The 13,774-nt window shown below is 53.6% G+C and overlaps 1 protein-coding gene across 1 annotated transcript; it reads left to right on the top strand.

The window, feature by feature from the left end:
• The first annotated feature begins 963 nt into the window (after window positions 1-963).
• On the top strand, window positions 964-8,702 carry Ca4 (carbonic anhydrase 4). Its single transcript, XM_041665923.1, has 8 exons — window positions 964-1,118; window positions 5,062-5,115; window positions 5,975-6,130; window positions 6,672-6,817; window positions 6,924-7,010; window positions 7,121-7,187; window positions 7,299-7,462; window positions 8,210-8,702. Exons 1-8 carry the CDS (start codon window positions 1,064-1,066, stop codon window positions 8,402-8,404), a joined length of 924 nt encoding a protein of 307 aa, XP_041521857.1. The 5' UTR covers window positions 964-1,063; the 3' UTR covers window positions 8,405-8,702.
• Window positions 8,703-13,774: the final 5,072 nt, after the last annotated feature.

Here is a 13,774-nt window from a genome sequence, read left to right as displayed (position 1 = left end):
CATCTCAATAGCAACTAGTCCTATCTCCTGTGACACCTTGGGGTTTCCTAGTAAGCCACTTTACAAACCAACTTTCAATTGTGTTTCCCCCGCGCTCCCCCACCGCCCCGTTCCCCCACTCTTCTCCTTACTATCATCCCCTTAAAAGTCCATACCCTTTCCAGTCCCCAACTCTCCACTCCTCCCCATCTTGGCTCAGCACGCGGGCACAGGCGCGTGCGCACACACGCGCGCGCGCGCGCGCGCACACACACACACACACACACACACACAATACTAGTAATAGCAGCTTTGGGGGCTTGGCTTAAGAGTGGAAGAAGAGTCACGGTTTTCTTAGAATTTAGTTTGGGTGTAGCCCAGTGGTAAGAATGAGAAATAAGGAAAGAAAAAGAAGGGGCGGGGAAAGGAGGATCTCCAGAACCGAGAAAGAAAACTTAAAACAAAATCAAGTTTGGTACAGCCTGAGAGGAAAATGATGAGCCTCAAGAAACAGCTATCACTATCTGAAAGAGCCTCTCACCGGGCTTCTCTTCAACAACCAGCATAGCAAAGTTTTCAGCCCTCCTGATTCTCGGTCTCCCCCGAGACCGGTTACATTCACCCAGCCTCAAATCAAGTTCATTCCAAAGACACATTAGGAGACCCAGCACAGTGGTTAGTGGCAACATAATGGAAGCTACGAATCTGGGAAGACACCCCTGTGGGTCAGGTACCTCAAGATAGCCCATCTGTTCCCGGATCAGTGACCAGGAGTAGGATGGAGGCAGGGTGAAAAGACTACACTTCCAAACCTTGGGGACGCGAGGTAGGTGAGGGGTCTTTTCACCGCGGATTAAGGTAGTAGGGTAGGCGGGGAGAGGATTCTTTTCAGACCTGAGACTGGACGAGGCGAGAAAGGGGAGGAGGCTCCGCCAGGAGGAGGAGCCGCCTCCCACGACCTGCTGTCGGGGCTCCCTCCCGTCGTGGCTCTGCTATAAAGCCTCAACCGACATGATCGCGACGCCTCCAGTGGCTTCCTCGGTGCCTGACTCTGTGCCGGGCAGCGTCTTTGCCCTCAAGCACTATGCAGCTGCTTCTTGCTCTGTTGGCGCTGGCTTACGCAGCCAGTTCTACCGCAGGTACCCTTGGGTGACCCTCTGCGCCCCCAGCCGCGCTCCCCTTGTCAGTGTGCTCCCGCTGCGCATGGTTCGTGCAGGGAACCGTGAGGGTGCAGCGTATCTGGCTATACGTGAGCGTGGGCGCCTACACGTGTCCGCGGGCGGCTGCGGGGAAGCGTGTGCCCGCATGTGCGCGGCTGTATGTGCGCGGCCGAGGGGTATTCGCGTGGCGGGCGCACATTGTGATCTGTGGTGAGGATGCTTCTCCGACCCTCCCGGATGCACGATCCTTTCCTCACCTTGGTTCGCCTGGGTCTCCCCGTGGGTGGCGAGTGGCCGTCTGACCTGCAGGGACTCTGAGCTGGTAGCTGTTGCCCGCCCAGAACAAGCGCAGGAGGTTGGATGTTTTGGGGTCCCGGCGTTCCCCTCTTCCCACCTTGGGTTCCTCTGAGCCGCAAGCTCCCTTCTCCCCAGCCTCCAGCGCTGTACTGGGAGCCTGGCGGGGGGCATCCCAAGACCCAAGTCCCCGGCCAAGCCGGTCTTTCCGGACAAGGTGATTTTCGTTTAAAGATTAATGGTGAGCACGAGCTCTTAATTATTCTTCCAGGTGGGAGGTAGCGGTAGAGGAGTGTTAATATTTGATAAGGAGCTAAAGGAGATTCTAGAGGCTGGCACCTTCTCCGCTACCCCACAGCTCTTCACAAAGACCTCATCTCTTAGTCCGCGGGCAAGTTTTCCCCTCCAATGGGCCAAACCTCCCTTCCAGAGTTAGGTGCTCTCCCCTTATAATGGAGCGCGGGGGAGCAGGGATTGAGGAAGCTCTCGGTCGCAGAGGTGGAAAGAGAATGCTCCCTGCTGCAGGAGGGACTTAGCTTGGAGGATGTAGGGCATCCTACAGCTCCAAAGCTCCTTCCTATGCGGAGAGAAAAGAACAACTAATACAACGAGAGAGAGAGAGAGAGAGAGAGAGAGAGAGAGAGAGAGAGAGAGATATTGAAAACAAGGTTAGGGTGGATATTTGAAACAACTTAATAGAAAAATGTTTTTAAATTAATGGGTGCCTTCTAGCTGTTCACCTTGGGTTTTGTCGTTTACAAAGCAGGTATAGTAACTCTGCTCCTGGGTGCTGTTTTAAGGATCATCGGTAAGAGAATTTACACAGTGCCTGTAGGCTCTGGGCAGAAGTACTCCACAGGACGGTCATGAGACTCAGCCGACGACCCGGGGCTACATAGGCAGGAATCCTCTCAGCTGACCTCTTCACAGGAACTGTTTCAGTTAGAGCGCCAGGACCTCTTTCCTTCAGGCGTCACACTGCAGGGATTGGAAAGAGCCCGGGTTGCAATGCTTAGAGGGAGGAGGTGATAGTTCACCCCTTCAGGGTCCCAGACCCCGGGCTGAGCCGGTGCTGAGACTTTGCCCAGGACACTTGCGTTCTGCTGAGCTGGTTGCTAGAGTCTTCCACCTTCTCTCAGTGTGAGGGTGGGGTGAGCAAGGTCCATTAAAATGACTTCAGTCTTCTTAAAAGACCTCTGAACCAGGAGCCAAAATCAACCCTTCCTGCCTCAAAAAGCGGAGGGGAGAGGAAGCCTGTGCCTGGGATGGAGAACAGTGGCTCCCCCAGGGGCAATGTTTTGTCTCTAACCCCATCTTCTGTCAGGGCTTAGGTAGGACCCAGAGCTGGGAGCTTCTATCCTTCCCAGGTCCTTTATCTTGGACATGGCCAGAGGCAGTGAACAGCTTATTCTTTGCAATGGTTGCACCTCAGAAGCAAGTGTGGGAGCCTGAGCTGACTGGTGCCCTGCCACTTGACTGGCTGTAAGATGTCTACCTTACCCCTGGCCTCTGCTTCAATGAGCATCGTGTTTTCTGGCCGCCACCTCCTGGAGAGAGGGTAGTGACAAGAGTGTTCAGTCAAGCAGGTCAAAAGTCTCCGTGATTAAGACAATGGAGCAGAGGTCACACTAACCAGGGAGCTGGGGCCAGCATCAGAGGAGGGAAGATTCCTGAGAAGTGCCCAGATGGATTCCCCCTGGGGCAGGGCCTGAGGGCTCTGCTCTCCAAAGGTGGCCTTCCCCAGGAATAGTTTCCCTTTGGGCCGCATCTCCTAGGACTCTTCATTGAAGCCTGTTCTATTTCCAGGTCCTCTGAGGGCAGGGCAGACTCAAGAAGTCTGGACCCGCTCCTCTCCTCCATGTGACTGGCCAGCCCTTCATCTGTCTGAGAGTTTGGGGTAGAGACAGAGCAGGCCTGGAAAGAAGGGGAACAGACTCTGGCTTCAGAGGTACTAGGCCCACCTAGAGAGGGACGGCCACTGCACACCACCCCAGCGCATCAGCTCGCAAAGAGAGGACCACCATGGGGAAGACCTCGAAATGTGGCCATGCTAGCTGAGCAGCAGGAATGAACTCTGATCTAGGGCTAGGAAACTAGAAAATCCAAAGTGGCCACTGGAGGCTGCTTTCCTGGAGGACTTCCTCTTGTAGCCTGGAACCTTGTTCCTCCTGGTTACAAAGATTTGTATACTTCCCTCTCCACCCTGTCTCCATTTCAGGGACGGTCCCCTGCCCAGAATCAGGAAGAGATAGATAGGGCATGGAGGTGCAGAGCTCAGGAACACACACCTATTATCCAAGCCTAGCTATATAGGCAGATGGTGTCTGGCAAAGAAGAAAAAACCAAGGACTGGGTCTATAGCTCAGTGGTGGAGCACTTGTCTGGCATGGGTGAGGTCCTGGGTTTGATTCCTAGCCCTGGAAGAATAATAAAATAAGACAAAACCCCAGAAAGCTCCCAGAGGGAGGGGCTAGTGATGTAGTGTGGGGACTCAGAGCTGAGCCCGCAGCACTTTTCTTAGGAATGTCCTCACCCCTGAATTCTTTCCAGCTTTTCCTCTCCTGCCTTGGCTTAGTTTTGGCCATCTGCTCGCCCACAGGAGGCCAGGGAGGAGGGGCAGAATTGTCTGTGAACTTTTCTGAGTATGGGCTGCCTGGAGAAGACCATACAATCTCTCATTTAATCCTCTCTAGTCTCATGGGTGGGCATGTTGGCTCCATTTCACAGATGATAAAACCAAAGAAAGTAAGGGACCATCCTTAAACACGGGGCTCCTAAGTCAGAATTCTAACTTTGGATGAAAAGCTTCATTCACCCTGAGGATATCTCTCTCTCTCTCTCTCTCTCTCTCTCTCTCTCTCTCTCTCTCTGTCTTTTTCTCCTGTAGACCTTATTTTTAGAGCAGATTTAACTTTACAGGAGAAATGCAGAATGCCAGGCTGTGCCGTGCCCCTGCATGGCTCCCTTGGACACTTGATTGCATCCCTATGGCTCTTTGTGCTGCTTTCCTCAGTAACACTGGCCTTAAGGAAGGGTTGCCCATCCCCCTGTGGCCTGCATCAGCACCCTCCTTCCCCATCCCCAAGGCAGCCTGACTTGGAAGGCTGGAACCCACTCAGATTGTTCCAGAAAGGAGGGTTCTCATCCTTCGCTCTCAACTGAGCCTCCTTTTAGGTTCCGGGCAGGATGCAGGAGGGAAAAGAGGTTGCTGACCCAGGGACAAAGCGAGCAGCCTCAGATCGCCCTTTAAGATCATGATGGTACTCGGTGTTGCTGACATTCCTACGATGGCTTTGCTGTACTTTTGTGTTTTCCAGACAGGGTTTCTCTGCGTAGCCCTGGCTGGCCTGGAACACAAGAGATCTGTTTGTCTCTGCTCCCCCGTTCCCCACCCCAGTGCTGGGATTACAGTCGTGTGCACAGACCATTCCAATCAGCCTTTCCTTTGATCGTTAAGTCTACTTCCCTGGGGACTTCAGTCCCACACTCCAGAAGGCTCCCATCCCCACCCAAGTTTTCACACCAGGGTTTTTTTTTTTTTTTTTTTTTCCCAGGCTCTGGTCCACGGGGCTGTGTGAACAATTCACACGCATGCCTAGGGTTTACATTCTTCCTTTCTCTGTTCCAGGTGAGCACTGGTGCTATGAGATCCAGGCCAAGGAGCCCAACAGCAATTGCCAGGGTGAGTACTGCCCACCAGCAGCCCCTTCCAACACATGCGCACCTGCACGCGCATCCAGCACTCAGTGACTAGGAGACGGCGGATGTCACTGAGGCTGCTGACCCCGGAAACTAAATTAGCAGCACATTTGCTATTTTTCCCCCCACATAATGGAGGCTGAGTCCGGTCAAGCCCTTTGAGGTGGAAGCGGGAGATGGTTCTTAGGAGTTTATTGTTGGAGTGCTGAGTCATCCAGGGTCCTGTATGTGCTAGACAAGAAGCATTTTACCGCCGAGCCACACCCCCCTTGCCTCCCTGGCACTTTTCCTAACGCTGACCAATTTCCCTGTAGCCTGCTGTGTTGAGGAACTGCCACTGTCTTGCCCCTACCTAGCTAAATGCTGGCGTTGCCTGTCTGGCTCTCCCTCCCTCCCGTGCCCTAGAGAATGTCTTGACAGATCCAGGTTCCTTCCGGCACAGCTCTTCCGGGGGGGTCGTCCTCCACGGTTTCCAAAGCTGAAAAGGTGTCTCCCCCTCAGGAACTTTTAATCTTCCCGATATTCTCTGGAAACACCTTAGGGGTTCAGGTTCCCACTGAGAAAGCCAGAGTTCAACATCCTAAGGTTACTTGAATCCCAGAGCTCTTAGCCACCCATCAATGGCAAGCTGGCTTCTCCCCAACCCCTCTCTCCGAATCCCCAGCCCTCAGCCGCATCAGAGACCCACGCACCTACCTGTGCCATCATGCAGGAGGAGGAAGAACACCAGGGCAGAATTCTGAGACTCATACCCTGCTCCGGACCTTACCAGCGTCCAAAGACCTTGACTCATGTCGCTGGGTCAATGTGCCCTTGACTCTCAGCCCTTTCTGCCCGCTCAGGACCTAACCAATGGACTGGGGACTGTCAGAAGAACCACCAGTCCCCCATCAACATCATCACCAAGGAGGCAAAGGTGAACCCCGACCTGAAGCCCTTCGCCTTCCTTGGCTATGACCAAAAGAAGAGGTGGGAAGTCAAGAACGATGGACACTCAGGTGGGTCTCGTGTGGGCTAGACGGGCAGGCCTGGAGGTGGGAGGAGCCACCGAGCTTCTAGAGAGGAGGCTCCATCAGCTAGGTGTGTTTTCAGTCATTTCATCAGAACAGGGTGGGTGAAGGGAGGGAATGTTCCCGGAAGGAGGGGCCGACCTTTGCAAAAGCACAGAGGCGTGAAACTGCTTGGGTGTTTTGAGTGGGGGAACTGTGAGTAGGAGCAGCTGTGTGGGAAGAGGCCATAGAGGGAAGCCAGGAGGAGATGACCCACGCCCAGAACGGTTCCCCAGGGCTGAGGAGTTTGGACATTATCCTGGGGGCGCCAGGTCACCACAGAGGGAGTCAAAACGGAGGCAGGCCCGGGACAGGAGTGCATTTTGGGATGGGTGTAGGGGAGAGCAAGGTGAGCAGGGAGACGGTGTGGCCGCCAGTAAGAGTGCAGGCTGCATCCCCTGCCCACCTCTCAGGGCCTAGTGAAGGTGGGGGCTTGGCATGGGCACCGGGAGGCCAGTGTGAGGACTTTGCCCACTCTGGTGTCCCCCAGTGAAAATGATGCTGGGGAACGGAAGCTTCATCACTGGAGGAGACCTGCCTGCACAGTACCAGGCTGTGCAGTTGCACCTGCACTGGTCACAGGATTTGAACAAAGGCTCAGAACACAGTATTGACGGGAAACACTTTGCCATGGAGGTGAGGTGCCTTCGAGCTGGTGCCTGGGCTGGGTTCTGGGTATGGAGCCGCTGTGGGCAGGATGGGTGGTTCAGCTCCCCATACGTCATCTATCCACACCCCCTAGATGCACATCGTACACGAGAAGGGGACATCAAGCAACGCAGTTGAGGACTCCAAGGACAAGAACGCAGTGCTGGCATTCATGATTGAGGTGGGACTCCCATCCCCTCAAGTCTGGAGGCTGGCTGTCCTCCAGAAAGAGCTGCTTGTCCCCAGCAGCTCCCCAGAACCTCTCTTTAGCTCCTGTCCCTCCCATTCCAGGTGGGAGATGAGGAGAACAAGGCCTTCCAGCCCCTGGTGGAGGCGCTGTCCCGTATCTCCAAACCCAGTGAGTCAGGACTGGGGAGGAGATGGCTTCTTCCCATAATGGAAGGGGCAAAGGTGCTGGGGTAGCAACTTTCAAGAGTGCCATATGTAAGGGACTTTGTCCCCCACCTAGGTACAAACACCACAGTGAATGAGATCTCCCTAGAGGACATGCTTCCTAAGAAGGAGAAACTGGTTCACTACTTCCGTTACCAGGGCTCGCTGACCACGCCAACCTGTGATGAGACAGTCGTCTGGACTGTGTTCGAGGAGCCCATTAAGCTCCACAAGGACCAGGTACGCAGGCCTAGGGCAAGGTGCATTCTCCCTATGGAGTCCAGCTCCTTCAAGCCCTCGCTGCTTGCTCCACAGATCTCTGGGGTAGGGAGATGGGGATCATTGCAGGGGTCCTTAGGTTTCCGCTAGCGGAGACAGGCTGGAGAGAAGGCTGTTCGCCGCTTTCCTGAATAGGGGGCCCTGTGGGAAGTCGTGGAAAGGGTGCCCAGAATAGGCTTCCAGAAAAGTGGGGGAGCTGACTGGTTAGTGTGGGGAACAACTTCCTTAGTGCTATCAGGGAGCCATCCAACAAACAACACTTGAGTCCACAATAGACAGCAGGAAGCCCAAAGGACCAAAATCCCTTGGGTTTGTAGCAGTGATTCTCAAAGGGTGACATCAACATCTTCACCAGTGAGAACTTTCTAGACTTGTCTATTCTTAGGCTCACTCCACTTCTATTGAATCAGATACTCTAGGGCTGGGGTCCCCTGAGCTCCTTCAGCTGAGGCTGAAGAACGGTCACCTTCAAGAGCCACTGTACCACAGCAACAGTGACGCTAACAGGGCTGAGAAGGGACTGGTAGAGGAAAGGGAAGACAACGGAACTCAGCTCCCCACAAACGCCACATTCTATACTCATGGTAGTCATTCCGAGCCCCCCTCTTCCTTTCTGACATGGCTCCGGCTCCGAGAGGTGACGCCTCTGGCCTGAGGTCACACAAGGAACATGGCTCCACCTGCTGAGCCGGGTCCCATCTCTCACAGTTCCTGGAATTCTCCAAGCGGCTCTTCTACGATGAAGAACAGAAGCTCGCTATGGAGGACAACGTGAGGCCCGTGCAGCAGCTCGGAGACCGCCAGGTGTTCAGGTCCCACGCCCCAGGACAGCTGCTGGCTTTGCCCCTGCCTACCCTGGTGGTCCCTACACTCACCTACCTGCTGGCCGGCTTCCTCCAGTGATGGACCGCTTCTGGATATGTGACCTCTGACCTCAGCCTTTAGAGGATACGGCTTCACTTTCCTAGACTTGCAGGTTGGATTTTGGGGATTATTAAAGTACGGGTAGCTGGCCGTGGAGGCACGCACCTTTAATCCCAGCACTGGTGGGGGCAGAGACATGTGGATCTCTGAGACTGAGCCCGGCCTGTTCTCCATAGGGAATTCTAGGCCACCCAGGGTTGGTTACTAAGGGAGACCCTGACCATCAGGCCCTTCCCACAACTGAACAAAATAAAATATGCATATATTTTTGGAGAAACCCTTTGTAAGTCTTTTTTTTAAACCTTTGAAAATCACCTTGTTCCCTTCACCCCAGTCCTGACAGGACAAGGACCTTAAGGCCCTGGAGATTTCTCCCAAGTAGGTATGACCCTGCCTGAGTATATGAATTGCTCTATCAATGCATACTCCCTCACGTCTTAGCCTCAGAAAGGCGTTAAAAGGACCTTGGAGTAGCAACACGAAAAAACGTCAGAGGACTTCTGAGCCAGGCTCTTGGGTCAGAGTAAAAGTGGTGGAAACTGAAGCCTAAGAATAGGCTAGGTGAAGGCTACACGTTTGAGCTAGAGTGGAGATACCTTGAGGTGCTGGGTACCCACCCCTCAGGTGGAGCCTGGAAATGCTGTGGTGGTGAACAGGGATTCATTCATTTGCCCTGGAGCTTGGCAGATAACTGGGAGGGAATGGGACAAAACAGGGAGATGGCTGGGGTTCTCAGTCCAGGACGTGGACAAAAGACTCATGTTGTTCAAGAGGTCGGAAGGCAGTGACAGAGACTAGGAAGGGCAGCTGCAGTTTCGTGGACGGTCAGGGCCAGGTGCATCTATCTGCAAGGGAAGGAGGCCACCAGGGTTCAGTAACACTCAGGCAGGGAGTGGGGCAGGCTGCCCATCAGGAAGCAGGGGGAGGAAGAACAGAGCATCAGTCAGAGGCGTAGGGATAGACAGACTGGGTATTCTAGATCCTGGACCACCTGTGGGTTAGCGCCCAGGGCCAGCCAGGATGCGCTCTTCTGTGGCACTGGGTTGCAGAGGCAAAAACAAGGTGGAGCCAATTCCCAGGTTCCCAGGCTCATGTCCAGGGCAGGATCTGCTCATGGGTCAGCAATAGGTGTGACAGGAAAAGGGTCAGGTGTCCTCTCGTCATGTCTCTCTTGTGGATTTTTCCCAAGGAGGGACTGCAGGGAGGGTGAGTGGAGAGACAGAAGGAAAGATGGTAGGCCCCATCCATGGCAATGTTGGGGTTTTGAGGGTGAGGTCATAGGAGGTCAACAGGAGAGCTGGATCCAAGCCAGAGTCAGGCTGTTCTGCCTGGGGCCGAGGAGAGGAGAGGCGTGTGTCCCCATAGGAAGGTGTAAACCACTGGGACACATGAGGTTTTTGTCCTGTTGCTGTTAACCCGAGGAGGGCCAGGTTGGAGGGGACAATGGTCCCAGCACCCCCACTCAGCTAAGCCTGGGGTAGGATGAATGGCCATATACCCCCTACAAACCAGCCTTTTCACTCTCTTTTCTATTTGTGGCCAATAATAAGCACCTTCCTCCTGCTTCACCAATGACCACCCAGCTGGAATGGTGGTGGTATTGTGTAGTCATGGCAACAGCAGGCAGCCTGTGTCAGCAGGGGGTGTGTGGACCAAGCATTCTCCTCTAGTTCCCAGGAAGCCTGAACTGCAGGCATCTCAGCTGCCTCCTCCCCAGGCTCTGGACTCTGAGGTCAGAACAGCCACTACTGCACTGGACAACCAACTGCTCCTCCACTCCCTTTCTCTCCCTCACACCCCTCCTGCCATCTCCCTCCCCACTCCCCTGTCCTCCACCTGGCCTTCAGCAAATAAAGTAGCAGCAGAAGCAGAAAGTTCTAGCTCTTTGCAAGTGACCAGAGGAGGTCTGACTTTTCCACTCCAGGTGGAAGGCCCAGGACATGCTCCACAATCAGCCTAGCGGAATTAATGTAGTGGGCTGTGCTCATCCAGGCCTCAGACCAGCTCTGCGGTTCTGGCATCACTCCCTGTGAAGCCATTCAGTTGGCTGGCCACCACGAGTGGGCAGCTTGCTCCCTGGCTTTGGCCCCACACAAGAAGGTTGAGGGGCATTTCTTCCTGTCAGTGTGCGTCACTGAAGAACAACCTCTTCTGAGTGAACTCACTGGCTCTGTGTTGACCCCCATCTGGAGAAGGTGGCTCTAGTGGCTTGTTCCCAGGCTGCTTGGCTCCTGAGGCAGTTCTCCCCAAGGGCATGGGGCCTGCCAGTGCCTCCTTACTTGCGAGGGAGGGAGCCTGCTCTGACTGCGCCCCAGCCTTCCTTCCTTTCTCATTCTTCTGCTTAGGTGATGGCACTGGATGCACAACTCCATCCCTGCAGATGTGTGCTTCCCTGCAGATGTGTGCCTCCCTGCAGATGCCAGCCTGGGGAAGCACAAAGGCCGTGGCCAGATCTCTCTGAGCTCCACTGTCCCTTTTCTGGAAGGTTCCCAGCACAGACTATGAAGAATGTTTATTGAACCCCTGCTATGTGCTGACTGTGGGACTCAACTGTTTTCTGCAGTATAGAGGGGAAGAAACCTGTGAGACCCTGGGATCACAGCTTGGGGTCACAGCCTGGGGTCAGACCCTGAGGTCACAGCCTGGGGTCAGACCCTGGGGTCACAGCCTAGGATCACTCTGTGCTTCCTGAAGTTCCCATAGTCAACTTTCTTCATCAGAGCCATCCAGGAAGACAGGCCACTCTGAGGGACAGGGTGGGGTCTGCCGTACCCTTTTCCCACCCTATTTCCAGTGGCTGCTTCTATTCCCAAGGGGCCACCTCTCCTTCCCTGTGTTTAGGTCTGGCATCCCGGTAGGAGACAGGGGCTAAAAATACTCTCCCATGTGTTTAGATGATTCCTGGAGAATAAACTTCCCCATCTTGGCTCTCACTTTGCACTCTTGCTGGCCCTGCTTCCTGTGGCTCTGATCTGACCGAGTGGGAGGGGAGAGGAAGGTAGGAGTGGAGGGAGGGTCATGGGGGTGGAAGATCTCCCTGTGAGTGTGGACTGGGGAGGCTGCTTGGTCACCTGGATGGAGACCATCACTGTGAACGGTTCTCCAGTGTGAGGCAACCCGTAGGTGCCAAACTTATATGTGCACTTGTTGGGAAGAGGCAAAAAAGTTCAGGCAGGGTTCCAGGCTTCCTTTGCAGCCTCAAGTTATCCATTCGCAGATGGGTCTGAGCTTGGCCCTCTTGTCTAAGTGACCTCACTGTCCCAGGGCTTCTGCTGCAGACCCTGGGAGGAAGGCCACGCCTATCTCTGTGGGTGGAGCATGGGCCCCAGACCTTCAGCCCCACACACGCCTCAGCTGCTTTGTTTGTTTATCAGAGTCGGGACAAAGACTTGACCTCCTGTGATGAAGGAGAGGCTGAGGTGGCGCCTAGTCGGGGCCCTGGGAGGGGCTTCCTCTGGAAGGGAGCTGGACAGATAAGTCCCAAGCTGGTTCCTTCCCATGATGCTGTTTGGGGACCCGGCACACCGGAAGGGTTGTTGAGTATATATCGGAACAGTCTACTTTCAACAAGATCTAATCTCCCAACAAACACTACTTTATCTTTCAGTCTAGAGACCGAGGGACCAGGCCATTCCTTTACCCTTCCCAGTCATAGGTCAGATACAGGGAAGACACTATGGGAGCAGGCTGGGAGCAGATTGTGGACCCCTAGGCCCAGAGACACACAGACCCAGGGTAGAATCCTTTTCTACTGAGAACTAACCAGGGGCTTTGGTAATTTTAAGTCACTGGAACCTCGGTTTCCTTGTCTATAAAATGGGGATGATGGGAACTGTGGAGACCGTTCTGACAGCATTTACCTTAGAGTTTGCTGCAAAGATAAAGTATAACACCTGAGCAAGAGAATATGTTCAGTACAGCAATTGTTACCGTTCTTTTTAGAGAGAGCACTGAAGCAGGCAGCCTCACAGCCCAGACTTCTGGGGAACTGGGCTTCTGGGGGGAGACCGGAAGCAGCAGGTGACTGCTGTCTGGTGCTCCTCTCCCTTCATGGAAGACACAACAAAGGCCTTGTGAAGCCGTTCTCCACTGAAGTGAGGCCAGTTGTCTTAGCCCAATCTTGATCAGTGTTCACCCTGTGCCTCAGGGGATAGGTGTGTTGGGTGTCAAGGATGGCATCTGGCTGAGCCTACATCTCTGACAGGAAAGTGTTGGCTACCTGGGGCCCCACCTGCTTTCTCACTGTGGGATTTGGCAGACTGGGGCTTCACTGCTGTCTTCCTTTGTGCTTTCTTGAGGAGGCACAGGGACCTTCTTTACAGCCCCCCTCCACCCTGGTGTGGTCTCACACACAGTCTGCCTCTCAGACTGGCAGCCCAAGGCCTGGGCCCTTCTGTGGAAACAAAGGAAGCCCAATTGCCTTTGAATTTCAGAGAAACAACTAAGAATTGTTTCAGTGTGTCCCTCACAGTGCAAAGGAAATGCTTAAATCAAAACATTATTTCTTGTTTATCTGAAATTTAATTTTAACTAGTAACCTGGTGATTTTTTAAAATTCATTTTTTTGTATGTGTATGTATGTTTTCTGTATGTGTATGTATATTCTGTATGTGTCTGCATGAGAGTTTGCCCTCTGCATATGGATGACCTTGGAGCCAGAAGAGAGAGTTGAATCTCCCAGAACAGGAGTTAGCAGGGGCTGTGAGCTGCCTGATGTAGGTGTTGGAACCCTGCTCTGGTTCTTTGGAAGACCTAGCAGTAAATCCTCTCCAGAAGCCTCCTCCTGGTGCCTGACTGGATAGCATCCTTCCTGAACTCCAGGCTGTGATAAGAACACACAGCTAAGTGTCTGTCTGGTTTGTAAATGAACTCTTGGCATCAAGCCTCTCCTCACCCTACCCAGGAGGGCAGCTAGGTGCTCCCTGGGGATTCTACTACACAGGAAGGCAACTGTGATAATTTTTATTAGTCATTTTTCTGGTCAACTTTTTTGTTTGTTTGTTTTTCGAGACAGGGTTTCTCTGTAGCTTTGGAGCCTGTCCTGGAACTCTGTAGACCAGGCTGGTTTCAAACTCACAAAGATCTACCTGCCTCTGCCTCCTGAGTGCTGGGATTAAAGGCATGCACCACCACTGCTGGGCTATTAGCCAATTTTTATTTATAATTTATTAGTCAATTTTTTTTTTTTTATTTTTTGAGACAGGGTTTCTCCGTAGCTTTTTGGTTCCTGTCCTGGAACTAGCTCTTGTAGACCAGGCTGGCCTCGAACTCACAGAGATCCGCCTGCCTCTGCCTCCCGAGTGCTGGGATTAAAGGCCTGCGCCACCACGGCCCGGCTTATTAGTCAAA

Source organism: Microtus oregoni, unplaced genomic scaffold (genome assembly GCF_018167655.1).
Source record: "Microtus oregoni isolate MIOR12 unplaced genomic scaffold, Mior012 000015F_ref0000493, whole genome shotgun sequence".
Classification (NCBI taxonomy): Eukaryota; Metazoa; Chordata; class Mammalia; order Rodentia; family Cricetidae; genus Microtus; species Microtus oregoni.
The sequence above is the reverse complement of the archived record's forward strand: the minus strand, read 5'-3'. Positions and strand labels throughout refer to the sequence as shown.

What these genes read in the sequence shown, in the direction of transcription:
- Ca4 (XM_041665923.1), top strand. Translation starts at nt 1,064, where the DNA reads ATGCAGCTGCTTCTTGCTCTGTTGGCGCTGGCTTACGCAGCCAGTTCT. An exon ending in CGCAGCCAGTTCTACCGCAG is followed by an intron (nt 1,119 to 5,061) that starts GTACCCTTGGGT and finishes TCTCTGTTCCAG; the next exon opens with GTGAGCACTGGTGCTATGAG. An exon ending in TTAAGCTCCACAAGGACCAG is followed by an intron (nt 7,463 to 8,209) that starts GTACGCAGGCCT and finishes CATCTCTCACAG; the next exon opens with TTCCTGGAATTCTCCAAGCG.